Below are 27,217 nucleotides of genomic sequence, written 5' to 3' on the forward strand. Positions count from 1 at the left end.
CCCTGATATATCGATATGTAAATCATGCTTTCTATTTCAGCCCATGCTCTCTATCTTTAATCAAGCTGCAAACTAGACACAGAACAGCCTCCATATTTACCTTGTAGTTCAAAAAGGGAGCTTGCATCGGTTGCCGTTTCAGAAGGGGCTTGGGTAATAGGTCTTAGATAGGATCTGTAACCTTTTAGGATAGAAGCCATAAAAGTGAGAAAGGCCTCTTGAATTTCCATATCTAATAGATGCAGCTTCGAGCCTGAATGAAAATCATAGTCATTCATAGCCAGTTCCATTAAAGCATCATCTCGTGGTCTTTGCTGCACTGTGGAAAAAAACAAGCGGAAACGCCAAAACATTATTAGTATTGATCACAGCAAGTTCTTTCTCCTCTGCTGGGCTGATTTCATTGCCAGGTTCCTCAACTGACCTCACTGGGTACATTATGCTAGCAGTGAGAAGCCCATCATTCCCCTTCCAAAAAACTGCAGGACAAACTGGTTTGCACCCACAAGGTATAATTCAAAAGCAGAGAATGCTGCCACCAATGAGGTGGGGTTAATTCTGCTTCAACCACAGTCTACATCCAAGGTCCATAAGGACTCTCTAAGCCAGTGCTTCTCAACCTTGGCTATTTCAAGCTGTGTGGACTTCAACTCCCAGAAGTTGAAGTCCACACATCTTCAAGTGGCCAAGGTTGAGAAATACTGCTCTAAGCACTCAACTCTGCTAGCTGGCCAAGTTCTCCATATTATTAAAATTGCTAAAACAACATCATAGAAGGACCACTGCTTCCACATTAATACCGATCACCTCTAGCAACAGAACTCTGAGGCCAAGGAAATGAAGAAGGGAAGCTGAGACCATAGGAGGGAGATTTGACGACTATGTCTCTTCTTACTGTTTTTTGCTCATTCTCTAGAGCTGATTTAAGCATATCCTGCTCAACACAGTGATGAATTGTGGAAAGATACATGCACATATGAAGCCTCTCAGGATGTTTGAAAGACTCAAGTAAACCTGTTTAATGTTAGAGAACCACCATTTCAGTGGAAACAATGATACAAATGGTTTGATATCCCCCTTAAAATGTCCATTTAGGTATGGTTTTGAAATGCAGACATTGGTTATCAAGGTTCAGGTTGGATTCTGAGGGCCGCTCTTGCACATCGTGGGATTTGTATATAACTCCTGAACTACATGGAATTCATTACAGAAATAGAACAAAATGTCATGATTAGTACAGCCAAAAGACCAGGACAAAAATAATAAAGTGCTAAACTAAAGCTAAAGGTTCTTTTAAATAAAGGAAATCAGTAAGACCTTGGCTCCTCTGACCTAGACTTTTTTTTTTAATCTACAAATTGATGTATTTATTATATTTTACCCCATATTTACACTGGCTGGAATTTCCTTTTTTTTCCATGTAGAATGAACTTTATATTTCAGTGTAATTTATCATGCGGCATGTTTTTTGCAGTGTTACACTAAACAGCCCAGTTACCGCACATCTGTTTTTTAAAGACATCTATATTTTGATATCTATATTCTGATTTGATGCCACATTTCAAAAATTAATGACATCAAAAGGAAAAAATGCAATCAATAGCTAAGCAGCAGCCAGATAGAATTTTTTTTTACAATACTGTATTTACATAATATACAATACTAAATAATCACATAAAAGCAGTAAATTGCTTATTAGGAAGTGCACCAATAAACCAAGTGAACACAATAAACACAAACCTTAATTAAAGAAACCACGTATACATAGACATGAACATACATTCATGGGCAGGCATGAGCACATACACCTTTACAGTCTAAAACTGATCCAAGACTGAGTTAACATTGTAGCAGGAGAGATATTAGTCAAAAAATCAGGAGTCTGGTAGCACCTTTTCCAACTATCATGAGTGAAAGTTTGCCCTTTTAATAAAATGTGTTCATCAAAAAAAAGATCCTTCCAGACTCCAGATTTTTTGACCGAGTTAATGTTTAAGGTGGGATCAGCTAAATAATCAGTCTGTTCTCAAGAGTGGGCTAGATGTTACCCTTGTGCCAGGCTCGACTTGCTATCACACAACATTTTGCCATATTACATGTAATGAGGTAATTTTATTTAACAGTAGGAGAGAAACTTAAAATTCCTCCAACCAACTGGGAAAATCACAGGGTTTGGTTGTTGTGGGGAAAATAGGAGGAAGAAGGAGTATTAAGTATGTTCGCTGCCTTGAATTATTTATAAAAATAAGAAAGGTGGGATTAAAAAAAAAATCTAAGGAAAAAAATGCAACAGGAAGAATGTAATGCACAGTACTTCATGCTGGAATCCTGATTAACAGTGCAATGAAGTAAGACATGAGTGGCATTTCCTTAACCACAAGGGCAAATATATACTTTTGGGGGATATTTCAAAATCAATTCTGTAATACTGCCAATGGGAGCATATCAAATCTTATTTTCTTCAATGGTCTACCTGCCTCTTATCTTACTTCCCAGAGGAGATAATAAGATGTGCTAGCAGGTTCTCTTAAGAGCCATGTAAACTGCTCTCTAGCTTCCTCTACAAGCCATATTTTTGTTGATAAACTATATCCTTAGAGCCAAAATGGTCTTAGTGCCCCTTTGCTTACTCATTGGCCAGAGAAAGTAAAAATTCTGCAAAAGACCAAGAGAATGAAGCTTTAGAAGTAGAGCTTGCTTGTATCTAGATTAGAAGTTGAATAGGAAGAATTTATTCTTTTGCTAGTAGCCGGCAATTACTAGCCTAGCTCTTGTTTCTACCCTCTGAAGTCTGGCTTCTAGTCATAAAGCTGAATTTGGAGCACATCTGGGCAGCTGTAAAATTGCTCTATGGAACTTCATTTGCACCAGTTCAAGTAAACTGTAGTTGGAGAAAGGGTTAAGCTGGGCACCATGTTAAAACTGTGCCAATGATATTACTTGAAATAGTTTAGGGACAGCAGGTACCAACCCACAGTAACTATCTATCTGGAATATATTGCTATGAATTCTGTTACGAACAGTGTGCATTATTCTGCCAACAAACAATATTCCACTTCAGTTAAAAAAACTGGCTCTGTTCCGTCTACATTATATAACTCAACATATTTTTCATTATAGTTGAATTTCCCATCATGTAACAGGAGGAATGGATGGTTTTCCAATACTTAATACTGTATGGCACTGAAGCTATGATTATTCCACACTTACACAGGCATGTTTTTAATAAAGTTTAAGCAAAAATACCAATGAGCCAATTCTGATTTTTTTTTACATTTTTCAGCTCATTTAAATGTCCTGTAATAAGCTAGCAGCTTGAAGTTGTCATTTTCAAAGTTTGTTTTCAACTATGTTTTCAACTATTATGCTTTCATAATCTCTTTTGTGTCAAAACCACCTAATTCACCATTTTCTCACATATGTGGCCAAATATTTTCCCATTCCTGGAATATTAAAGATTTTCCTTCAGCTTCTCCTCAACTTAACACATAAGTTCTTTCCTTGCTGTTTTCACAAGCAATATTTTTCAATGTTCAGTTTAAATGTTTCCTGATTCTTCCCCAACCTGACAACCCCAAGATGTGCTGAGGTTATAATTTCCTTAATTCCCATTCAAGTTGTCTGGGAATTATAGGAATTGTGGCCTCCCCAAAATATGAAGGGCACCAGTTTAGGAAGGATAAATGCTTCTAACCTTGTCTTTTGACCTTCCTCCTACATAACTGCAGTTGCAAGCATCATAAAGGAGATCATAAAGGAAATAAAATGAATATACAAAGCAGCCTTATCTTGATTATTCAAAATATTTCTTACAAAATCAAAATATTTGCTTTTCAAATCAAAATATTTCTTACATCAATCTTTCTTAAATCTCTAAGGATTTAAACAAAAGGGTTTTTTTACCTCACCCAGAAATACCAGGGATTGAAAGTGAGGGTCACAGCATGCAAATGAGGTCCTGTGTCACTCAGTGCTACTTCCCCAAAGCACTAATGTTCCCCTTTATAGTGTGAATCTAACTTTTCCACTGCTCCTCCTCAACACTCAAAAGTGTTTCAGCATCTAAAACACAACCACCAACATAGATGGCCTTTTTGGTCTTCTTCCACTTACATGCTGCTAGCTGTTGATATAAGTTATTTAGAGTGTTCATCAGTTTTTTACAAGGTTTCTTTGGCAAGGTCTTCCATGCAATCGTTCTCTTATCACCTGGCCTGGAATCAAAAGAGAAGCATTATGGATTCATGATGTTTCTGAAATACGTGGTCAAATCAGAGCACCACAACTAGAAGTATATCCCCAGCAGAAGTGATTTTGGCTTCAGTATTGTCAGTGGAACTTGCTGCCTGTGGGAATGGTAATCTTCAACTAGACTTTCATCGAATCACAGAATCATAAGACTGGAAGGCACCCTGGAGGTCTCCTAGTCCAGCCTTCCTCCCAGACGGGAAGGAAGTATGTTGCTAATATCTGATTCCTGAAATCTATATGGCACAAATTTGACTACAACATGAATAAAACGAAATATCCACCCCTGCCTTTTCATCTGCATGAAAATCATTTCTATAATCTAGAATGGGGGCTAATTTCTGCTTCAGGCAAGGTTGGTTGGGAGAAGGACCAGGTGTTTTAGAGGTGAGCAGTGAATGAAGAGCCAGAGGTGCTATTCCCCTCCTGGCATCATTATTTAACCAGTCTTCCAATGGCAATGCAGATGGGATGACAAACTACAGCAGGAATGTTCTCTCCCCAATCCGCCTTCAGCTAATATAAATAGAAGGAGAACCAAATATGAATATTTATTCCTTTCTGGATGCACGCATTCTGGCTTTCTAGCTGAAGCTGTTTAATTCATATATTATGTTCAGCTTCTGCAGAAAACTCCTTGAGCTTGCTTGCTTGGCAGATTCATGGGAGGGAGTTCTGTTTTCCTGGAGCGGGTGGCTATTGCTTGGTGCAAATGGTGGGTTCTTTAATTCAGGGACAAGTAACTCATGGCATATTGGTTCTGTCTCGTACCTGGCATCCTATTTGTAATTCTCCAGCACTACCATTCAATGGCAAAATGGCCAAATGTCAGGCTTTCTAAGGGAGTTTGGGGCAATTTTAAGAGTGGGTACAGAAGGACTCTGCTTCCTACAAAAGCATCACCTATCCATCCCCACCCTCAAGGGCTACAAAGGACAGGAAATGCCCTTCCAGTGACATTATGGTTTTACCGGGAAGCCTGCTGCAGTCCTCCGTAAGGTTCAAAAGTCATGCTGTGCTCCCAACCTCCCAAATGTTGCCTAGCTTTGATTAGACTGGAGCACTAAAGATAACCTTTGGACAAAGAGGATATAGACTGCTCACAGCCATCTGAAGGGTTTCAAAGGCTGTCCAATTACTAGCCCAGCTGCCAGTCCTACATTCAGACTGGGACCTATGCTCTGGGTTCATGAAGTGCACAAAAGCTACTCTTTCCTCCCACTTAAAAACAGTTCAGAAACCGAATCCAAACACATGGCCAAATGAATCCATTTCAAAGATTCATTAGTCCCACAAGCTCTATGAAGAATAGTTAAAGGATCCAAGTACATTTAGCCTGCAGAAAAGACAGCTGAGGAGAGATATGATAATAGCCTTCAGATATTTGAAGGGTTGTCGCACAGAGGAGGAATGGACTCATTCTCTATGGCCCCAGAGGGCAGGACCAGAACCAAGGGCGAAAATTACAAGAAAGGAGGCTCAGGAAGAACTTCCTGACCATTCAGAGTCAGCCATTAGAACAGGCTGACACAGGAAATGCTGAGTTCTCCTTTACTAGACAGAGGTCTTCAAACAGAGCCTGGATGGTCATCTGCCAGAAATACTCTAATGAGCACTGCATTGAGTAGAAGGTTGGAGTAGCTGGCCACTAAAATCCTTTCCAACTCTAGGACTCTATGCTTCTATGCCAGAAAACTTTGACTCCTGGAATTCTCAGCATCTTTACTGAATATGATACCCGGGATCCTTTCATGGAAGCTGTATCAGTTATGTATTTACTATAATGCAAATATATTCTTACATTCACTTAGATAATACAAAGATGCAGATGTCCTATTTCCTTGAATAAAGATAGTCTCTTTTCAATTACGGGTGATCCTTGTTTAACAACCACTTGTTCAGCAACGGTTTGAACTTATAACACCGTTGAACAAATGGTAGTTATGACCAGAACCTCATACTTAGCCAACTCAGCATCCCCATGGTCACATGATCATGATTTGTGACCTTCCCTGCCAGCTTCCCACAAGCAAAGTCAATGGGGAAGCCAGCAGGAAGTCAGAAGTTGCGGTTCCATGAGGTCCTCGCTTAACAATCTGTGCAGTTGTATTTAACAATGGCAATCAGGACTGCTGGAACTGCTGTCACTAAGCAGCACGGTCACATGGTTTTTCAACTTATGACCATGTCACTTAACAATGGAGTTTCCAGTCCCAATTAGGGTCGTTAAACGAGGACTACCTGTACTGTACCAAGGTTAACCATGTGTTACGGACCATGACAGAATTTCAAGTTGGGAAGCAATTAAACTTAGAATAAATTACAACTTGTTCACGAAGACGATTTCCTTAACATTACAGACAGACACAACTCCTCTGTAATTTTTCCTTTTGCTAGAGACTGTAATGTCTAGACCATCAAGAACTGTATAAGAATCTCAGTTCTCCTTTTGTATTACATCTTAAGAAACATTATTATTCAATTTTTTTGTTTTAAGAAAGCTTTTTCAAACTACTAAGGATAATGGAAGACTATCTGCTAATTGTTTAAAAGATTAATTTGTTCATGGACTGGCAAAAAGAAATTGCTGAGGCAACCAATATATCCATGTCATTCACTAATGCACTGTTCTTGTAAGGCAAGACAATAAAAGAAAAAAAATAGGATAATAGTGGACATTTATCCCCTGATAACTAAATTCTAGTTCAACATGAAAATCATGAGGTAAAGGGCCAATTATTCTCTCAATCTCTGTTCCCAATTTAAAGCTAATTCTAGTTTATTTTACAACAACATGAAATGGGTTACAAGCACATGCTAAGTGATTATACTCACTAAATGCAATTTGCCTGTGTGGGAGATCTAATATCCATGGATTAAATGCTTATCATCTTCAGAACAATGCTTTTTAGTGGAATCAATTCAGAGGTTCAACTGTAAGTTTTCTAGTGCTGAATAATCAAGTGACATATGCACAAATGTGAATGGATCTTTAATCCCCTTCTCTGGTAAATAATTTAGCAAACATAGGAAAATTAATTTAAAGCCTGCCCCTAAATTATTAACAAAAAACAAGCAAGCAAAGCTCTCCAAATACTTACTGTGAAATGGTGTTTGTATCTAGGTCAACACAGCTAACATCTGGTGGAGGGTCATAGAGATCAAAATATCTGGAATCAATTCCTACTATGAACGGACAGGGTGCACTCAAAACATCAGCCAGGGCTAAAGGGCAGAGAGGAATGTACGGGCATGGCCAGTGGAAAGGAAATATCATCTTTGAAAAGAGAAGAATACAGGCATTGAATACAGATGTGCTTCAAGAAAAACAGGGCGGACAACCTATAGCTCTTGGCCTAATTTCAACCCATCCCAAGAGATAATTTAGACCCTGAGCAAGAATTTTGTGTCCCTGGGAGAGAGAAGGGGTTCTAATGAGGAAAAAGAGGGTCTCAGACTATAAGTATCTCTTCCCCACTTCTAGCTCTTGGCCTTCCTACTACTTGGTTCAGCCCAACCCTGTGGAGTCCTTGTTTGCTTGCAGATGTTTCATTACCCAACTAGGTAGGACTCCACAGTTCAACCCTGAGCTACGCATATTCTCTTCTATCAGTCATCATGAGGACCCCAACATATTATTCCTGGAAAAGGATGTTTTTTGAAAAAAGGCTGCCCACCTCTGAAGAAAAGAGAACTCTCCCAAATTGTGTTTTAGTTCAATATCAGTACATCATTGTGGGAAAACAGCCATTCCTTTCTTTTAAAATATTAATTAGCCAAGTGGATAGATACAACTGGGAAGTTCTCCTCTGCAAACTACTTGGAATAATAATATTAATAATAACCCATGATTGATTGATTAGATTTATACCCGCCCTTTCCATCAACAAATGGTGTTTTATTTATCTCTGTTAACTTGTACAAAAACCTCATGGAGAACCTGTGCCCGAGGATTGTGCTAACAATCTGAACTAGATGAATAATAAGGGACAGATATGCTCCACAGCCCATCTGTACAAACATCCTCAGGAGGTAAAAGCAGAACAAACAAAATATTTAAAACATGACACTCAGCATGAAATAGAGGCCAGGAGGGGCTTCTGCTAGCTCAGTGGAATTTTTGACTCCATTTCTTTGAACAACTGGCCTTCCTACCACTCCACAAATGGTGTTTGAAGCTCCTGCTCAGTTTGACCTGCAGCTGGTAGTTGAGCAAAACACTCTAAAACCCACAAACCCAAGGATTTTGCAAACAGCTGTGGATCCTAGGCAAGGGAGAAAAGACACTAATCCACTCTAGCCCATTTTATATTTAAGATAAGTAATAATAAATTCTGAGAATGAGTTTTAGTGCCCTGAGCTTTAAAAGACATTCTATAGCCAGTTTGTTTGTTTGTTTGTTTGTTTTTTCTGTTTATCTTACTTGGAAAATACTTTTTTGAGAAATGCACCCAACTTACAGAGACCAGGGCTTCTGTTACGCTGGTAAGGACCGAAGGACGTAAAGAGTGGATAAGGATTTTATGTTCAGTCACCGCAAATACAAGGAGGTTTACAGCATTCTCAGGCCCAAGATTCTGCAGAAGAGCAGAAAACTTCCCTCCACTATTATGCAAAGAAAAAGAAACAGGAATAAATACTACACGTGCCATCTTTCTTCCAGGAACCTGAACTACATTTCTCCCCAACGTTAGCCTAGCACTGAATGACTCAGTATAAGAGCTCTTCAATTACTACTATGAGTAACACTGAAATTACACAGCACAGAATAATTAAAAAGCAGTTTTCCATTTGGCGCTCCATTAACCTTTAAATAAAGTTGTAGAGTGAAGTTTGTAATTAACATGCACACATAACAGCCAGAATTGAACTTAGTTCACTGCAAACAGGTCGTTAGTGATAAAACAAACCAGCCCTTCTCACACCATCTGAACCTAGTCTCCTACTTTCTTGCTTTCAACACATAAGGATTCACAAACCAGTAACAAATTTTGATTTACTCCTAGCTTTGATTGACTGGAAAGTCACACCTTCCATTTTTAGTGTGTTTTACCTCCTCGCCTGGAGAAAACAGCAAACTGGAAGCTGTTTTTCGTAACATTTAGTTATTTACTTATTTACTACACTTGCCAAGTGCCCCAATCTTATCGTTCTGGGTGGTGCACCACAAAATGAAATAAACCAGAAACAATAAGGTAAGCATCACGTAGAAATACAACAGAAAGGTACACATATAGAAGAGTACCCGTGTGCCAATTAGCAAGAGGCCAAAACTGGTTGAAAAAAGGCGGTTTTCACAGTCATCCTGAATATGAGAGAGGAGGGTGCCATCTGAGGCTCCGGGCAGAGGCACCCATGGGTGTGTCAGAGGGGTGTCAACAGAGGACCACCGACAATCACAACACAAGCCCTGCCCCCTTGGTGCATGTGTTGTAACAATACCAGCCTGCAGAAACAGCAGAACGTGCACTGCACTGTTGCCCTTTGCACTGGATCCTGCAGACATCTTACACGGAGGCTGCCCAACTCCAGGAGAAACCGTGGAGCAACTGAAAGGAAATTCTGTAGGTGTAAAGGTCCTGCTCTAAAATAGGTATTTTTTACAGGTAGTCCCCAGTTTAAGAGCGAGTTCTGTTCCCAAGGTCTGGCCTTAAGTCAAATTTGTATGTAAGCTGGAACAGTATGATTGTATATTGTGTAATTAACTTGAACTATTGTGTATTTAACTTGAATCATTGTGCATTTAACTCAAATTTTACTACAACAGGCTCCATTCTTAACTATGGATTGTCCGTAAACCAGAAACTACCTGTATATAGACAATTTTTTCATTCTTTTTTCCTCATCACAACATTTAAGAACTAGAGAGGGATTTAATTCTTCTTCCTTCATATATTTATATATTTTTCTTGTTGCCTTCTTCACTGATTTCTAAATTGTTCCGCCCATCCCTCAGATAACAGCACATAACACACACCCACACACACACACATATTTTACTTGCCTCAGTGGTAGAGGTGATGATATGGGCTGACTAAGAATCAGATTATCATGGGGTGATAGCTATAAAACAATAAAAGCATGGTTTTTATATTCACCTGAGGATTTAAATATAAAGCAATCTGTATAGAAAACATATTGCTGTCACAGAATAGTCACTGTTGCTATGGCTTGAACAACATGATGGATAGATCTTTAATGTTAAAAAAAGTGTAAAGATACATTAATGTGAAATAGATATTTTGGTCTGACTCCAGAGCCTCAAGCAGCTTCAAGCAACTTCAAGCAGCACTGGTTTATCACTTGCACGTTCTATCAAACTGATTAAATAATTTATTACAGATGTCCTTTCCCAAAAATCACAGGGAGTGCCCAGAAAAAGATATAAACTGAATATTTTAAAAACTACCAGAGATCTTTTTTTTCATTCACCTCCCACATCACACCCACTGGAGCTTTTTAACTTTAAGAATACAGAATTGATTTTCATCAATTCAGTGAAGGGAAAAACTCCAGCAAGTAGCTTGAATTGTGACATGATTTAAAGTAGCAAAAAGGTATGTACTTTTAGTAGGGCACAGGAAGGCTTGGAAATAGAGTTGAACTCTACATCAAATGCACTTTGGGGTTTGTCTTTCAAAAAGTTGTCCAGAAACATTTGTTAGTGGACAGATTCAAAATGTCAAATTTCTTGGAAATGCAATTTTCTTGAATTAGTATCCAATAGTATAATCTTGTTTTATAGTGATACAATTCTGAAAAAGCCAATTATTTTCATTTACCAGCTGCTCCTATGTCTAGATATATTAAAAAGTAGATAATCTGACAAATAAACAGTCTTCTAACATAAAAAATGTAACTCATACAAATTTCTTGATGACTTCCAGCATCAAGTAGCAAATGTGCAGTTCTAGCCTATATCATTTTTATAATGTCTTTATTCTTCATCTGAACAACGTATGAACAGAAAGGGGTGAATTTACACTTACCTGAACTAAAATCCTTGGTCTTTGTGGAGATGGAAAAGGAACTTTGTGCATAAAATGGGAAATATGCCTAAGGAGGGAATAATCACTTCATCTTTAGAAAAATAAATAAATCCACATTGGTTTATAGAATGCAGGCTAGACTTTTAGGATATCATGCAACATGCTAAGACAGAATTCTTCAGAATCTTGGCTTAATGCTTACAGATAGATGCTGGGCCATCCTTCTAAACGTCCTCCATTTGAAACTAAGCAGAGATATATTTATTTACTTATTTAGGTTCAGATTCAGATGTCCTAAACCGAGTTCCCGGCCAGTTTAAGAGTCTCAGTTGCAGGCAGAGCTGAGAAGGCAAACTGGGCAGCAAGCATCTCCAACGTATTTTTTTTGAATCATAAACAGGAATCTGAATAACTTTGGCCTAACAGTTAGCACAAACACATCACAGTAACATCTATCGTGTGAAAAGAAAACAGGAGGACGCTGCGATAGCCAGCACACAGTTCCTCCATTTTTGCAGCTGAAATACAGACAAGAGATCGTGCTTCTAGGTGCAGGCTTTTTACAACAGCAGTACAATATAAAATGGGTGCATTAAACCTCTGCTAGGCCCAAAACTCTAAAAGGCAACAGCAAAAAAGCCCAATATTTCATTTCCTATCCCTACCAGTGATGCCATCATATCATTGACACACCTATTGAATCCCTGCCTCCCCATCCCCACCCCAGAAGCCCATCCCTACTGCTAAAGCTGCTAGTTTGGATGAAGCCATAACGTATGCATTGCTGCAAACCAGGGAGGGAAGAACAGAATGATCAAATATGAGGGGGGATAGGATTTGGGGTGATGTCGGCCACCCCTGCACCAGTAACAAAGGGCACAGGCTGGCTCGACTGCCCTTTCCACTAAGACAAGAGCCCGCCTGAATGATCAAAGCAGAACACTCAGTCATATGTGGAACACAAAATACCCCACCAACTTACTTCTCAATAGGAAGAACATGTGGACCAGATATTGAATAGCGATACAGAAAAGTAAGAAATTTCTTGAAAGCGTCAAAGAATGGCCAGTGGGACAGAAGGCAGATGCATTTATTAGTCTGAACTGTTTTAGAGCTGGGTATGGTCATAAAACCCAACTGAGATTTCTGTTTTTCGGTGAGATCTTCCTCAGAGTATGTTTCATAGAACTGAATAGCAGCACCATAGACCTGTAAGCGAGAGGACATTTAATTTAAGCCATTTTCTGCAACTGCCAAGTGTTTTCTTTAGGCCTAAACCAAAGGACTTCAAAAGACAGACATTTCTGAGATAGGCTCCGCTTAAATGTAATGCACTTCTGCAGTAAACATGGCAAACATGCTTTTAGGAACTTGGAAAAGTAAGGAGTCAATTAAAGCTCTAACAAAATTCTGCATTAGTCAGCCTAATGGATCACTTCTCAAACAGCAATTGTGAGCTAAAGGTGGATCCCAGTGGGTCACTGATACAAGGCCTTTCCTCCCTCCACTTTCCAGGATTTGGGGCAGAATCCACTGCAGGCTTTTGAATCAGAGAACCACTTCCATCACAAATTAATCTAGAAGAAATTTTCAGCGACAGAGAAAATAGCACCTCCTCACTTCCACCAAGAAAAGCAATTCCATCAGCAAAATATTTCAATTTCAATTTCAATTCCCCCCCTCCTTTTTTTTTTAACTGACAACACATCCTTGTACAGTACTGCTGTACTAGGTTTAATAAACCGGGTTGCCTGATTCCCAAATTGTCATGCTTCAATTTGATTCAAATACCTACTGCCTATACCGGTGCTTCTCAACCTTGGCAACTTTCAGATGGGTGGACTTCAACTCCCAGAATTCCCCACCCAGCAAGGCTGGCTGGGGAATTCTGGGAGTTGAAGTCCACCCATCTGAAAGTTGCCAAGGTTGAGAAACACTGTCCTATACTGATCTTGGGTTTGTATTTTTTCAGTGCTATATTTGTACATTTCGTTTTAGCCTCTGTTCAGCAACTGCTCAGAGAACTTTAGCCACTGAATGATAACAGAAGTGTAGTAAATACATATTTCTGATTATGTGCCATCGATTCAGTGTCGACTCTTAGTGACCACATAGATAGATTTTTTCTCTAGGATGAAATAAATTCTTAAATTAACATTAAAAAGGAAAAGGAGAATAAAAGAATAATCAGTACAATAATTACTGAAACTGTTTTCTTGCTTTTCTTCCATTGAAAAGTGAAATATCTTTATTATGTTCACTAACCAGCATTTTATACACTTTTTTTGTAAAAGATAAACATTTTCTAGATGATTGATAGGAATAAAATAGATCAAACTAAAATCCACTATAAAAACAAGTAGTAGAATGCTAACATTTTTGAATACTTAAAACTAATTCACTGCACTATAAAACTACTTTATGAATAAAATACTAAACTACTAAGTGAATATGCATATGTATATAATTTTACTGTGTTAGATGACCTATTGCAAAAGGGAAACATTAGTTTACATGATGCCCCCTCCTTTAGATGTTTGAGAAATGTACTACAGAGAAATTCCACCTAGGCAACAGAACAGAGTTTGGGAACTCATAACTCCTTGAGTGATTCTGCCTCTTCAATCCTGAATCATTCTTTGCAAAAGATGAAGGTCACGCAGCGCTTTCAAAAGGCGACCCAAGGGGATGGAATCAAAAGGGAGCTGGCTTTTCAACATTGTGCCTGCCCTATTGGAAAGCAGAGAGCAGCCTTCTGCCACACAAATTGAGGAAGCAGATTGCTTTGACAGCATGGATTCTGACAGATCAATATGTTCAAAAGGTGTGCGTGGTGTAGGGATGTTTCTGTATATTTCTATGAGACAGAAAGAAAATAGATGGCTGGATAAATGCACTGAAGGTGAAGTGGGGCAAAGAGAGAGAAATAAAGAATGAATGGCTTGCATGGTGAAGGTAAAAGTGAATGCATTTTCACTTCAGAAAAAGTTTCAAGCCTCCTCTCCTTCCAGCTTTTTGGATTAACTGACAAACTCAGAAAAAATGAAACAGCAAACACCCAAATTACAGTTAATGATAAATTGATCCATACCTTTTCAGCTGAGGCTCCAGTTAGCACAAATGTAGAAAATACTGGGAGGGGATATTTGCTATCAGAAGGCCAACATTCAATTGTTGCACCCATTGGGAGGCAAAAGAGAGGTACTGATTCTGGCAAAGGAAATGAATCGTAGTCTTTTTCTGGATATCTACATATTAGACCTAGAGAAAGCAATTTTTCCTGTTACTTAAAGATTATGTACATAAGAAAAATTTAAAATATTTATGAACTATAATATATACAGAAGTAAACAGTTTTTAATTTCTCTATTTCCCTGGCATATTTTATTCATACCAATTCAGAATTAAGACCCAAGGAATAAATCAGGGTCTAATTTTAATATTTGGCTGAATTTGTTCAACATGCTTAACTTGATTAGTTTTAACACTGGTTATGTTTTCTGTGGCTCAGTTCATTGTTGTACAATCTCAGACAATTTGTTGGTTTGTGATTCAGTGTGTTGTGCAAAATCAGGCAGCTGGATTAATGAGCAAACTAAATTTAAAATTATCCAAACTTACTATGTGTAAACACAGCCACAAAATAACACCTTACACGTTTTATACCAGCTATCATTTAATCCTGCTTCTGACAATTTATAAAACCACTGTGAGAATGAAATTAATGAAAAACCAAACAGGTAAGATCAAACCTAACTCAAAATCACCGTGCCAGAAATATTCATTTTAGTTTAATTTTTTTTAAATCAAGCACTATGTAGACGTTTAAAAACTCCTCCAAGCAGAGCAAATGAGGAAAATTCAAAGTTTGATGTGGTTAAATTTCCAATTGCCAAGTGATTATCTATTCACTATTTATAGTTCTCAATGCAGTCTTTTAAATCATGTAATCTTCAGCATCAGAATGGATATTTTAAGGACATTCAGTCGAATTCCCCATGCAAAGGAAAATGTGCAGTATTTATCTTACTACAAAAATAGGTATGCCACTAGTACAGGATGCAATTATAGCATCCTTGGCAAATGACTCTCTAGCTTTTGTTGAAACACTTCCTGTGTTTTGAAGGTGGTCCTCAGGCATCCTGTTCCAGTCTTAAACACCTCATCCAATGACAAAGATTCTCCTCAGGTTTAATAGGAGGTTTAGTTTATTAAGTTTAATAATGCCACTTCTATCCACTAATTCTCGTCCTGTCCTCTGAATAAGTAGTAAATAAGTCTGTTCCAACTTCTACGTGACATTGCTTCAGATATATGGAGACGCCTACAATCTCTCCCCTTTGGCTTTTCTGATCCAGGTTAAATATATTCACATCTGTCCCCTATTCCTCATGGGACTTGATTTCTGAGCACTCATCCTTCTGACTGGCTTTCTCTGGCTGCATTTCAGTTTCTAGATGTTCTTCTAGATGTTAAGACCACAACCAAACAAACAATCATCCAGCTGGAATTATTATTTCTCATGAACTGGAGGTGATTGCTTCATGATTCTTTCTCATTAATTGGAGATTATGCTGAGCTGCCTTAGATTGAATTAGCTTTGTTAGCATCTGCATCACACTGCTGGCTTATGTTCACTGTAATTATCCAGGACTCCTAAATGTTTTTTACATGTCAAGACAAATATCCTCCTGGCAAGTCGGGCTTCTTCCATCCTTCAGATGTCCTCTGATTTATTTACTCCTTTTGTTCTGGGATTTTTTTAGCCTACATTCATGGCACTCAATGGTCTAACAAACCACCAACTCTTTCAAAAATGGGATAAAATTGGTGTGATGGTATTATTGTTGACCCACCCCTGCTGGGTCTTACAGTTCATACATTTTCTTTAGAGGCTGATCTCTGAATAAACTATTCTAGAGCTGTCCAAAGTTTCCTGCAGGCTTGCAAATCCTTACTTATCATAATTATACCATATCAACTGAACCCAATTTCCCTTGTGGAACAAAACAAAGATAAGAATTAATTTATTTGAGTTATTTACTGCCAAATTGATCGACAAATATAGGGGTACCTTCTTTAGTCATTAGTAATACATCCAAAGAGAAAAGGAGGATAAAATAATTTATTTTTATTCAAGAAGTTGTTGAATTTGATTCAGGTTTAGTAATTTAAGAGTTGGTTGCTTTATATTTGGATTTCTGTGTATTCATTTCATGGCTGCTATTTAATCTCTATTGTTTTGACTTATATTATTTTTGCATTGCTATCGGTATTCCCCTAATAACAAATGTGGGTGGTAAAATGCATATCCATTTGGCAACCAAACAGGGCCACCCAGCTATAAGACTGTGGCTTACGCAGCTACCAGATTACCAGAAATTCAGAACAAAAGGGGAAAAAAACTATTAAATAGTCTGACAAAGAACTATGCATAGTTGCTTCCATGAGGTTGGAACGCAGATAATGGTTGAGACTTAAAGTCAGACAAATGTAAGAATAAAAAAAAACTTGGCCATTAGGAACTCCAGACCAATCCAACAGTCCCCTCAAGAAGGAAGAAACTATGGTCAGGCAAATTTGCTAAAACCTCTGTGACCATCCTGTACAAGAGGCACCGGGAACAAGGAAGGAAAACGGATAGCTTCATGTTTGGCACAGAACACAGAGGTTTCAGGATGACGACCACTATGAAACTAAGGCTCTTTTCTTAATAACGTAACAGAGGAAATTTAAAGGAAGATAAGAAAGGAAAAAATAGGGCATTCCTTTCAGCTCACCCCAAGACCCTAAAGTAATCTGTAAGATTCTTCTTCCTGGCTGGATATAGTGTGAGCAGAAGCACTCCTCCCCTCACAGGGAGATGCTGCAGCATCTTGGCCTGGAGTGGCCGTGCAGTGGAGGTGTCAAGAAAATCAAGATGGCGGGCGGGCGCAGCCGCTATCTTGGCTTTTGGAACTCCTTCCCCTCCCCCCCACGCAGACATAAGAGTAATCATTTATTAAAGTTGTACGCCACCCGACTCTTGACAACTCTGGGCAGTTCATAACAATCAAAGAAAGAAATTACAATAAAATCAATAAAAGATAAAAAGATAAAAAGATGGCAAGCGTGGTGAAGCGAGGGGTCTCGCTCTCTTTCACCAAAGGGCTAGATGAAGACATCCCTTCTAATGTCAAATAACTAGTTTGCACATCTATAAATCTGGCAACAAAATAGTTCTCTCTCTCCACCACCCTAGTCCCAAATCAGCACACCCATAGGATATGGGTGTGGTATGGGGCCAGGCTACCTGAGGGACTGCCTCTCCCCCACGACCCGTCCCACCCGATCTCACAGAGAGGGCATGCTCTGGACCCCCTCGGCAAAAGAACGCCGACTAGCGGGGTCCAGAAGGCGGGCCTTCTCTGCTGTAGCCCCTGCCCTTTGGAACATCTTGCCCCTGGAGGTAAGACAGGCCCCCTCACTCCCGGCCTTTCGGAGGGACTTGAAGACCTGGCTCTGCCATCTGGCCTGGGGTGGGGAGGGAGGTCATCAGATATGGGGTTGGCTAGCCCCCTACAGGCCTGGTGTTGCTTCCATCAGCCTCCTGGATATTTCCTCTTCCTTTTATTGTGTAAATGTGTTTTCTTATAAATTTTAACTATATATTTATTTATTGTTTTAATCTGTTGTAAGCCGCCCAGAGTCCCCCATTGGGGGGAGATGGGCAGGGATAAGCTTGATAAATAAATAAATAAAATAAATAAATATTCAGGTATGCAGAAAAGTATTGAATTGTAATGAAAAATGGAAGAAAACATCAAAACAGTGCATGATTTTTACCAGCCAGAGCTTATGGAGTGCCAAGGGGGTTCCAGGAGAAATAAGAGAGAAAAGGAAGGAGGGAACTGAGATCCTATCCCCATGTGTTACAGCAGCCTTTCCTCATTTGAAGACATACTGAAGCGTTTTCTAAACTAATGATATATTCCTTCGAATTAGTTGATTGCAAACTGAAATATTGGAATCCAACAAACGCGGAGAATAATCATGACTTGGTTTTTATCACTATAAAGTCCTTTAGCACAGGGTTTGCTTATCTATGAAACTGAACTGGGGCTAGCCCTAACCCTAAGAGCCGCTGTACAACATGACAATGCAAAGCAGAGTGAAAGAGTGAGACATCTATCCTTCGTGGAACACAACCAGAAAAGGAAACGGAGAAGCAAGACTCCAACCCTTTGGGGTCTGCCATTGCACCTGCAGAGAACAGACCCCCTGAGTGGTCCCTCCTTCACCAACACATTGGAGGGAAAGCTGGAACAATCCGTGACTTGCTGGGAACAATTTACCCAATTTCTTGTGGATATGGGCAGTCAGATCCATCTCAACCTGGACTCCAGTATTGGAGCAGGTCACAACAGTATAACCTCTATTATTTTGTATTTTTTCGGCCACATTGATAGGCAGGGTATGTGAAAAGATGAGAGCCGCCATCTGTTTATTTGACCCTTGTCTCTCTTGTCTAATCGAATCAGCCAGGACTGGCCCCAGGGCTACAAGAGGTATCAGTACATCCTTGTTGGAGGACATGCTCCTCCCTGTGAAATAAGACCTTCAAAGTGTTGGTGGTAACCATTAAAGGCCTAAATAGTTTAGGATCTATCTGACGGAATATTTCTCGCATCCTGAATCTGTCTGGACATTCAGATCTGCAAGAGAGGCACTTTCAGAGCTTTTTCCTGGCATTACTTTTAAGTTAAGGAGGACTTTCCTTAAAACACTTCCCTTTTAGAAGATCAGAGCAACCATGCCTATAACTGTTAACCATGTAATGCTATTTTTTTTAAATGTTAGGTTTTAAAATATGTTTTTATTTTTTATGTTGATTGTTGTTGGCTGCCTCAGATGAACAGAAAGGTGGGATATAAATTGAATAAATAATAATAACAATTAAATAAAATCCTTGAACAATGCAATTGACGGAATTTTGGATGCTGCCCTTCCTCCAAATACGTTTAATGAATCTATGTCACGTACATCAGTTCTCCCTTCGCAGTGCTCAGAGCAGCTGCAGTTACGCTGTTTCACTATCCTAAATATTTCGAGAGGCAAGCTCGCAAATTCAATTTCCCAAGTTTAGGCAGCAGTTTTAAATACTGGTCATGTCAGATGGCCCTGCTACTTTGATGATGCTCCTAGCCTTTCCACTCAGCGCAACCCTACTATCCCAGGAAGAGAGTCAGAAAATTCAGTTTGACATTTTTCTCTGTGGATTACGTACTAGGCATAAATCTCTGAAGTATTTCAACAGACTTGCCCAGGCAGGCTCTGAAGGAAAAATAGGCCCTATTTCTGTGCTTGCCTGTTTGTACTTGTGGGCCTCCAGAGTTTCCCAATTAAGTTTTGTTTTGTTTTTTTAAACGCAAGAACAGATATGGAGGCACTTCCCCATATGAAATATAAAATATCACTAGTAGAATTCTGTTGTAGATACATTGGGGAAAGAGTGCTGTTAGGGCTGCATAAACATAAAAATGAAGTTCCTGCTCAAGTATCTTTTACTACATGCAACCAACAAACCTTTTTTGAAATAAACTTAGCATTGCTTACCTGCTTTATATGATATGGTGTTTGTTTTTGCCACCGACTTCTTATAACACAAGTAGGCTGCTAAGCCCCACTGCCGAAACATAAAGTTGGAACGGGCAAGTTAGCACGCTAGGCAATGTAGAAATTAAATGTCATATCATAAAGGGGAGGAGCAAACAAATCTGATAACACAAGCGGTATTCAATAAAATGCTGCTTCTTTAAACAAATGGAATTTTTCTAATTCCTAATGGAAGTGCTCAAGGATCGTATGAAAAAGTTTATTTTTTTCATATCGGTAAGCGGTAATGACCTATTTTCCTTTCATTTGATTCCTGCTGATTTAAACCTTTTGGAGCAATGCTTAGTTCTCTCAACTTGCAATTACTCACTCTAGGACCCCTTTTTAGCACAAATGTCATACAGTTTGGTAATTTCTGTACAGTACCAACTTCCTTCTGTTGCTGGGAACATGTCTATGTAAACAAAAAATGTGCCGTCTCCCATTAAACATTGCCACACATCCTAAATTCCAGCACAGAACAGAATTAAAGAGAAAGGAGCTGCCACCCAAAGCAATCTGAACAGAGATCTTTTAGGATGTAAAAGGCATATTTTCATGCATGATGTGCATGATAGAATATACATTTTATTTATAATAGCTAAGAATACCAGTAACAGGCAGATCGAGAACAAAATTCCCATGCATTGCAAAGGCAGTAAAAGAATTTTTGAAGGGCATGAAATGTTATGACACCCAAACATGGAAACATAATCTCTTAAAAGGTATCTTCATGATCAGCAAGTTATACTGAGCACATCTTATCTGAGCTTCCCCAGTTCTAACATCTTATGAACTGGCACTACTATTTGACTTTTAAGAGCTGCCTTCTAAGTTAGCCTCTCTCAGAATTGGGCTCTTGACAAACAGTTTATAGTAGTGTTGATGGTTCAGCAGACAGGCGAGAGGACTTACAGAAAGTCCCCTAGATACGAACTTTCAAGTCGCGAACTTCCATCGATACGAACAAGATGGACCCGGAAGTTGGAACTGAAAGTTGGGCTAGAAGTTGGGAGAAAGCGCACTGCAGACTAACCCTTTCCCGCCATCTCTTGACTTCTGGTTCCAACTCTGGTCCTGACTTCTAACATGGTCGGTTGTGTTTGGTGTATGTGGCAACTGCAAATTGCAGACTGCAAATGTCTGCAATTAAGCGCAAGTGCCTACACCATCGCCGCAAGCCGCTACATCAACGCTGCTGTTTATGTAAAGTATGAACTGCGGGTAGGTTTTTTTGCTTGTTGGACTTACAAACAAAACGGACTTATGAACAGCCTCTTGGAATGTAACCTGTTCGTAAGTAGGGGACTGTCTGTACTTCTTTTCTGTCACCTAAAAGAGCCTGCTTGGAAATGCAGTCCTAGGAAAGTCCTAGCCATTCTTATACCAGAAAAACATGATATACAATATGAAGACTGGAAATCAATGGTATTGTTGCAAGAGTTAGTAACAATCTGGAATATGGAGGATGCAAAAAAATAGCCTTTGAAGTCACTTCATCCCAAAAGATCACCTGCTACTGAATGTGAGCACAGACCTCAGGACCAGCAGTCAAATGAGTTCAATGAAGAGAATGCAATCATAAAAGATCCACCTAATTTAAATCCATAATAAATTAATAATACTAATTCATTTATTAGTATTATAATATTTGTGTGCTTGGATGCCATATTCTAAATACGGCATCCAAGCTGTAAATAACACTGCACTTTGCAAGATGTAAATATGGGCAGGACGACCTACAATCACACTTCGTATAATTTCTTCTAGAAGTATTCATTTAACAGATACATTTATTAGATGGGAAGCTATAAATGACTAGGTCTGCATTATGCTCATAGCTTAATTCTTTGTAATTTTAAAATGAGGTAGGCTGCTGTTTGTCACCACAATTTGTTCTGGTCATTCTGAATGGAATGGTATGTAGGCTTTCGGTAATTAGAAATAAATAAATTAAAATTGAATTGTGTTGATCATGCTTCTCCTCCAGCCTTCAAAATATACATGGTTTTCTTTGCACTTGTTTTTCTAGGAAATGTCCTAACACCACATTTTATCATTCAGAAACAGCCCTACAGAATAAGAAGATAAGGAGATCCTTCAGTTTAACACATATAAGGACTTGCAAAGCTGTGTGTGAATGCCTTTTTAAAAATAAACTATTAGCTTCCAGTCTTTTAGAGTTAAGCAAGTCCTATGTACTTTTTATGCAACTGACTATTTAAACAGGAGATTTTCATTTCCTATAGCCCAGAATATCAGAAAGTCGTTAACATCTGAAAGAGGAGTTTAATTCACACCATTAAACCAGTGAATAATTTCAGGACCATTATGTGAATCGTTAATACTTATACAAAGAAGAGCAGAAGGATGAGAACCTTCAGTCCCATGGCTTGAAGCTAGCTATGGGTAACTGCCAGATGTGGATTTGAAAAATAATATTTGCACTGGATGTGTTAGCCATAAGGGCAACATTATTGAAACACCTCTTAGTATCAGATACTTAGGGCAAACGGGGAAATTAACACGGTTTGTGGATTCCCAGAGATATACAGCAGGATCCAGCAAAGTAACTTGAAGTTACTTTGAAGTTGAAGTCTAGACATCTTAAAGGCTATAATTCAGAATATTAAGATGAATTAAACTACTTACATCGATGCTACCTTATTGCAAGTATTATAAATCTACCCATTTATTACATTAATAACATTAACTAGAAATCCAAAAATCATCTTACCATGCTATTGTTCAGATTCTTGTCAACTTTACAGAAGGTGTGTGGAGGGGTTTCCCCCTTACTTGGGATAATTATACATATGTCTGTGACCGCCAAGGTGTTCTGCGTCATATTCTCCAAAGCTCTTCGATAGGTTATGTACACTTTCTGTGACGAGGCACCACTACTGATATTTGCAGGGCGGCCAGATGGAGTGGTCTGAATGATTTCACATCCTTGTTTTAATCTCTCTTTCCCATCATATAAAACCCTAGGCAGAAGACAAATCAAAAGGCCCAAAGCAAGTATTTAGAAAGGAACTGAGGTCTGGAGCAAAAACAGTCATTTTTATGCCTTCGGTATCTTTTGTGATGTGTAGTGCCTGAACTATACATAATACTCTAAATAATCATCTGCGCCATAAATTTGGTTAAGGGCATTATTAAAATTGACAGTTTCATTTTTTATTCCTTTCATAACAATCTCCAGGAGATAATTTACTTTTTTCAATAGCAATCAAACCCTGAGTCAATTTTTCGCCGAGCTATTCATCACCGTATCAAGATTAGTGTCCCGGCCAGTCAATCCTAGCTCCAATCTCTTGCTTTTATGTTAGACTTTTTTTTGCGCCAATCTGCATCGTTTTATACTTGATTATATCGCACTACGTTTGTCAAATTACATGACAACATAAAATGTATATATGGGCTAACTTTACAAATGGTCCATAAACTTTAGTTAGTTTAAAACAGGCAGCTAGACTGCCAGTTCAGATTGGTTGAAACTATATACTGAGTGCTATTTATATGTGGAAACCATTCAAAATGTTGGTTTAACTGAAAAGCTTTAAGCATCTTGGAATCTGCCTATCCAAAGGATAATTCCCTGCCACATTTGCTCATCCAAACTTTCTAATCTTCATCTCCAACCCTTCTCCAGGTACTCCTGCCAAAATCTGTGGAAAGCCCTCCCTAGACAGGCCCACCTGGCATCTACATTATGATCTTTCCAGCATCATGATAAAAATCTTTTATAATTTTGTCAGGTTTTACAATTATGGCCTATGATTTTGCTGCTTGTTTTATAGTCATTTTATCAGCTTTTTTGTTGCTGCTGCTGCTGTTTTTATGTCCATAATGCTGCTGTTATGGCTGGTGTCTGTTGGTTTATTTTATACCACAGGTTTTATACACTACCCATGAAATTATGATAATGGGGCAGTTTAAAAATGCAACAGATAAACAGATAAATAAATGTCCTATTGCTTCTCTGAAATACCTGTATTTTATTTTAAAATCAAGCTTTCCTATTCCTCCATTGTGACTTTAGGTCAGCCTACCACTGAAACAGAAAAATCTTTATACAGTATCTTTTCTACACATCTCCAGCATGTGCATTTTCTCCTGGGACCTTTGGAGGTTCCAACAGGCTAAAATGTTCTACTCTTTGCTCATTGCTCATTTCCTCCCCTCCCCATTTAAAAACTAGGACTATGAACAGTAAAGCACCGCTCCCCAGGTGTTTAATGCAGCTACATCCTCCAAAAGGCCCAGAGTGACTATTTCAAAGGCTTTCTCTGGTTGGTCATTTCAATGGTAATCTCAGCAGAAGTGTTGTCTGCATACGCACACCCAAATGCAGGGACAGCCATCAACATGACCACATTTATTCTCCTGAAGGACGCAGATGTTTTAAAGCTCTGAGGACAGGTGTTCCATTCACCTGACATGAAATGTTTATTTCAAAATCTTTGCACAAACTATTCAAAATATCATCAACTTCATTCCCTATGGATGATTTGTCAGATTAAATGCTTCCAAATTCCTGCCAGGTTTCCCCAGAATAACAAGCTAAGTAAAACTAACTTACCCCAGATCAGTAAGTGGGGGTTTATCCCTTCCTCTCCTGTAGCACATATATATTTGGGGCCCCATAAGGCTGCCATTGTTGAGATCAGCTGACAATCCTGACGGAGTGACATCGATGCACTTGTACCCATGAGGGACCTCTTCCCCAAGAGATTTAATTATCACCGCCACATCTGTGATTGGTTCTTTTGGCTTTGCGAGTTTATGACAAGCATCATTGAAGTGGATTTCCTCCTCTAGTGGTTTTGAAATATCAGTTAATCCCGCCACAACAAAATAGTCAGCAACCCGAGATCCTCTGTCTTCCATCTTCCATCCCAGGAAATTCTATCTGGCAAAGGATAAAAACAAAATATGATATAGTGAACTTGACCATATGGAAGTATCTCTTAAAACCAGCAACATCCAAGAACTATTGCATCTTTCTGTGATGACTCTGCCATGTTCAGTTTTATGTAAAACAGACTTCTCCCTCCCAAATGTAATTGGGTTACATTTCCATGTTCCAGCTTCATAATATAAAGCACAGATATGTTACTTTATCAACAGATTGTAAGCATAATGTGCTTGCCCAGTTGTGAACTCAAAGGACTCACATACTGGACACATACAATACTTTTTTGCAATAACAGAATTACTTATCAAGATATTATATCATTGTTCAGCCTTTTGGCTAAGATTAACCACAGTATATAGCATCCAAATGTTATATTATATATAAACAACACCATCATCACTTCAAGCAACTTACTACGCCGGAAACATTAAGTGAAATTATAGCCTCAACTCTCCAAATCAATTTGTGCCGACATAATGGAACACCGATATTTTTCAAGCACAGTGCACCACATAAGCAACTGCTCCTAATGGCTTAAATGACGCGATCCAGATTAGCCCTCTACCTACTGTCCCTGCCCCCAAGGATTATTTTACAGCAGTGGGTAAAAGGAGAATAAAGAAAACAACTGTATGCTCTGCTGAAATATCAAGTTCAGAATGACAAAGAGCAACTATTGTTTAAAAAGAAAAAAGGATATGCTAAATATATATTCTATTTTTTCCCAGGAGCTCAAGGCACCTTACATGGAGATTTCCCTTCGCAACATTTCTCCATAACAACAACCCTGTTGCTTGCACTGAAAGAGAATGATGGGCCCAGTGACTTTCGGGGGGGGGGCACGTGAACCTGGATGTAATGGGGCAGACATACACACATATGGGATAAAGTGGATTGGACACCACTAATTCCTACAAAAGGATCTCTAAACTCTCCACCCACAACTCTACTGCACCCTCCCCACAACCCCTGAGAAAAGCAGCTTTGTAATTTTTCTCCACCGGCCACATTTCCCTCTCTTCCCTATAATGAAGTTCATTCCAACGTTTCTGAGAACCTCAACCAGCCAACCTACCCTAGTATGTCTGTTGTTTCTCATACTGATAAAACAGCAGCAGTTACCAAAACAACCAACAGATGCAGACTGCCTCACCTTCATGAAAGAGACAAGCCTCCTACCCTCTACCCTGAAAAAGCAGGAGGAAAAAGAGAAGAGTTTTGCCAGAACAGATTGCCTATATAAACAGGTGTCTCATCTGAAAACAGGATACTGGCTAGAATTCTTGCATTGCAACATTCACCTTTCTGATAAATACTACTAATCAGAAGTCTTAGGTTCTTGATCCTTGTATTAACTGCTTCCAGTCTACACTGTAAGGAGGAAATGGGGCACCTAGCAAATAAGTCTGTTAGTGCAGAATGCAAGGGAGGTGACCTTGACAGAAATATACAAGAACCGCTACCTAGGCAAAGGAAGCTGAAGCATTCTTTAAGATAATACTGTTTTTGGAAGCAGAAACAAGATAATATTCAGAAGCAGGTCAGGCAAACACCTCCCTGATTCGCTGGGGTATAAAGAAGAGGGGAGGTACAGCGCAATCAGGCTTGCAAGATTCTGTTACTATAGCCTATCTATATTGCCCACTGATGATCCCACCATTAACTGCAATATATTATCATGTTTTGTTTTATTTCATTTTAATGCATTTTTATTTGTAATTTTGGTCTGTGACCTTAATAAAATATTTATTGATTGATTGATTGATTGATTGATTGATTGATTGATTGATAGCCTATCTCAATAAAGTGTAGTTCTAGACATCTCATGGAGTTGATTTTCTGGTCAGGTCTACCTAGTGGGGCTGACAGTTAGGGCCTTATTCGCCAATTCAGCATCAATCCAGCTCCTGGCCATTGCCTCTGGACTATGAGTGGTATAATCCAACATTCAAGTTAAGACTTCTTGCTTGCTCCAAAGTGCCCGAGGATGGACTGGCCTCACCATATATACCACCACTCTCTGAAAGGGATCTTTATAATAGGTTTTGCAAAGGGGCTTTAGCCTTATCATGGCAGTTCCCAATGCTCTGACATCTGCAGTTACATCCTTCCCGCATCCTTTGCAGTAGACATTTTCAGTCCATTTTGGCCGGTTCTATTCATCCCAGGATGTTCTTTTTGGTTGTCATGAGCTAAACTTTGGAGCACCAAGTGAAACTGGGTGAGGACCATGAGCTGCCTATTCTTTCTTTCTCCATCTATCTCTTGGGAGGTACTCTATGTACAGATGTCCATCCTTAATTATGTACTGGAGCTCTCAGGTTCCTTTGGGGGAAGTCAAGTCACTCTCTACCAATTCTTGGATTGTGACTAGGCTTGTATACCCCTTCTGCACCTCCTGGAAAGTTTCTATCCCAACATCATC

At 39.0% G+C, this 27,217-nt stretch overlaps 1 protein-coding gene across 6 annotated transcripts in view; it reads right to left on the reverse strand.

Moving 5' to 3' along the window:
- DENND4A (DENN domain containing 4A) overlaps window positions 1–27,217 on the reverse strand; it is an 84,346-nt gene that overhangs the window by 48,446 nt on the left and 8,683 nt on the right. For 4 of the 6 annotated variants that reach the window (XR_015795870.1, XM_088139197.1, XM_088139193.1 and 1 more), the window contains 11 exons: window positions 24,457–24,786; window positions 22,609–22,858; window positions 19,833–19,902; window positions 14,329–14,498; window positions 12,220–12,446; window positions 11,238–11,304; window positions 10,253–10,311; window positions 8,709–8,853; window positions 7,350–7,525; window positions 4,114–4,214; window positions 101–319 (listed from right to left, as the gene is read on the reverse strand). Coding sequence is in view for 5 of the 6 variants with exons in the window: in XM_088139197.1 (XP_087995323.1) it covers window positions 101–319; window positions 4,114–4,214; window positions 7,350–7,525; window positions 8,709–8,853; window positions 10,253–10,311; window positions 11,238–11,304; window positions 12,220–12,446; window positions 14,329–14,498; window positions 19,833–19,902; window positions 22,609–22,858; window positions 24,457–24,764 (1,792 nt within the window). In the remaining variant the exon portion in view is untranslated. The remainder of the gene's footprint in view (window positions 1–100; window positions 320–4,113; window positions 4,215–7,349; window positions 7,526–8,708; window positions 8,854–10,252; window positions 10,312–11,237; window positions 11,305–12,219; window positions 12,447–14,328; window positions 14,499–19,832; window positions 19,903–22,608; window positions 22,859–24,456; window positions 24,787–27,217) is intronic. The other 2 variants (XM_088139196.1, XM_088139195.1) reach the window with 1 other exon arrangement.

Source organism: Python bivittatus, unplaced genomic scaffold (assembly GCF_059951505.1).
Source record: "Python bivittatus isolate LINGU-HERP-01145 unplaced genomic scaffold, Pbiv_v1 ctg000210_np1212, whole genome shotgun sequence".
In the NCBI taxonomy this organism is placed as follows: domain Eukaryota; kingdom Metazoa; phylum Chordata; class Lepidosauria; order Squamata; family Pythonidae; genus Python; species Python bivittatus.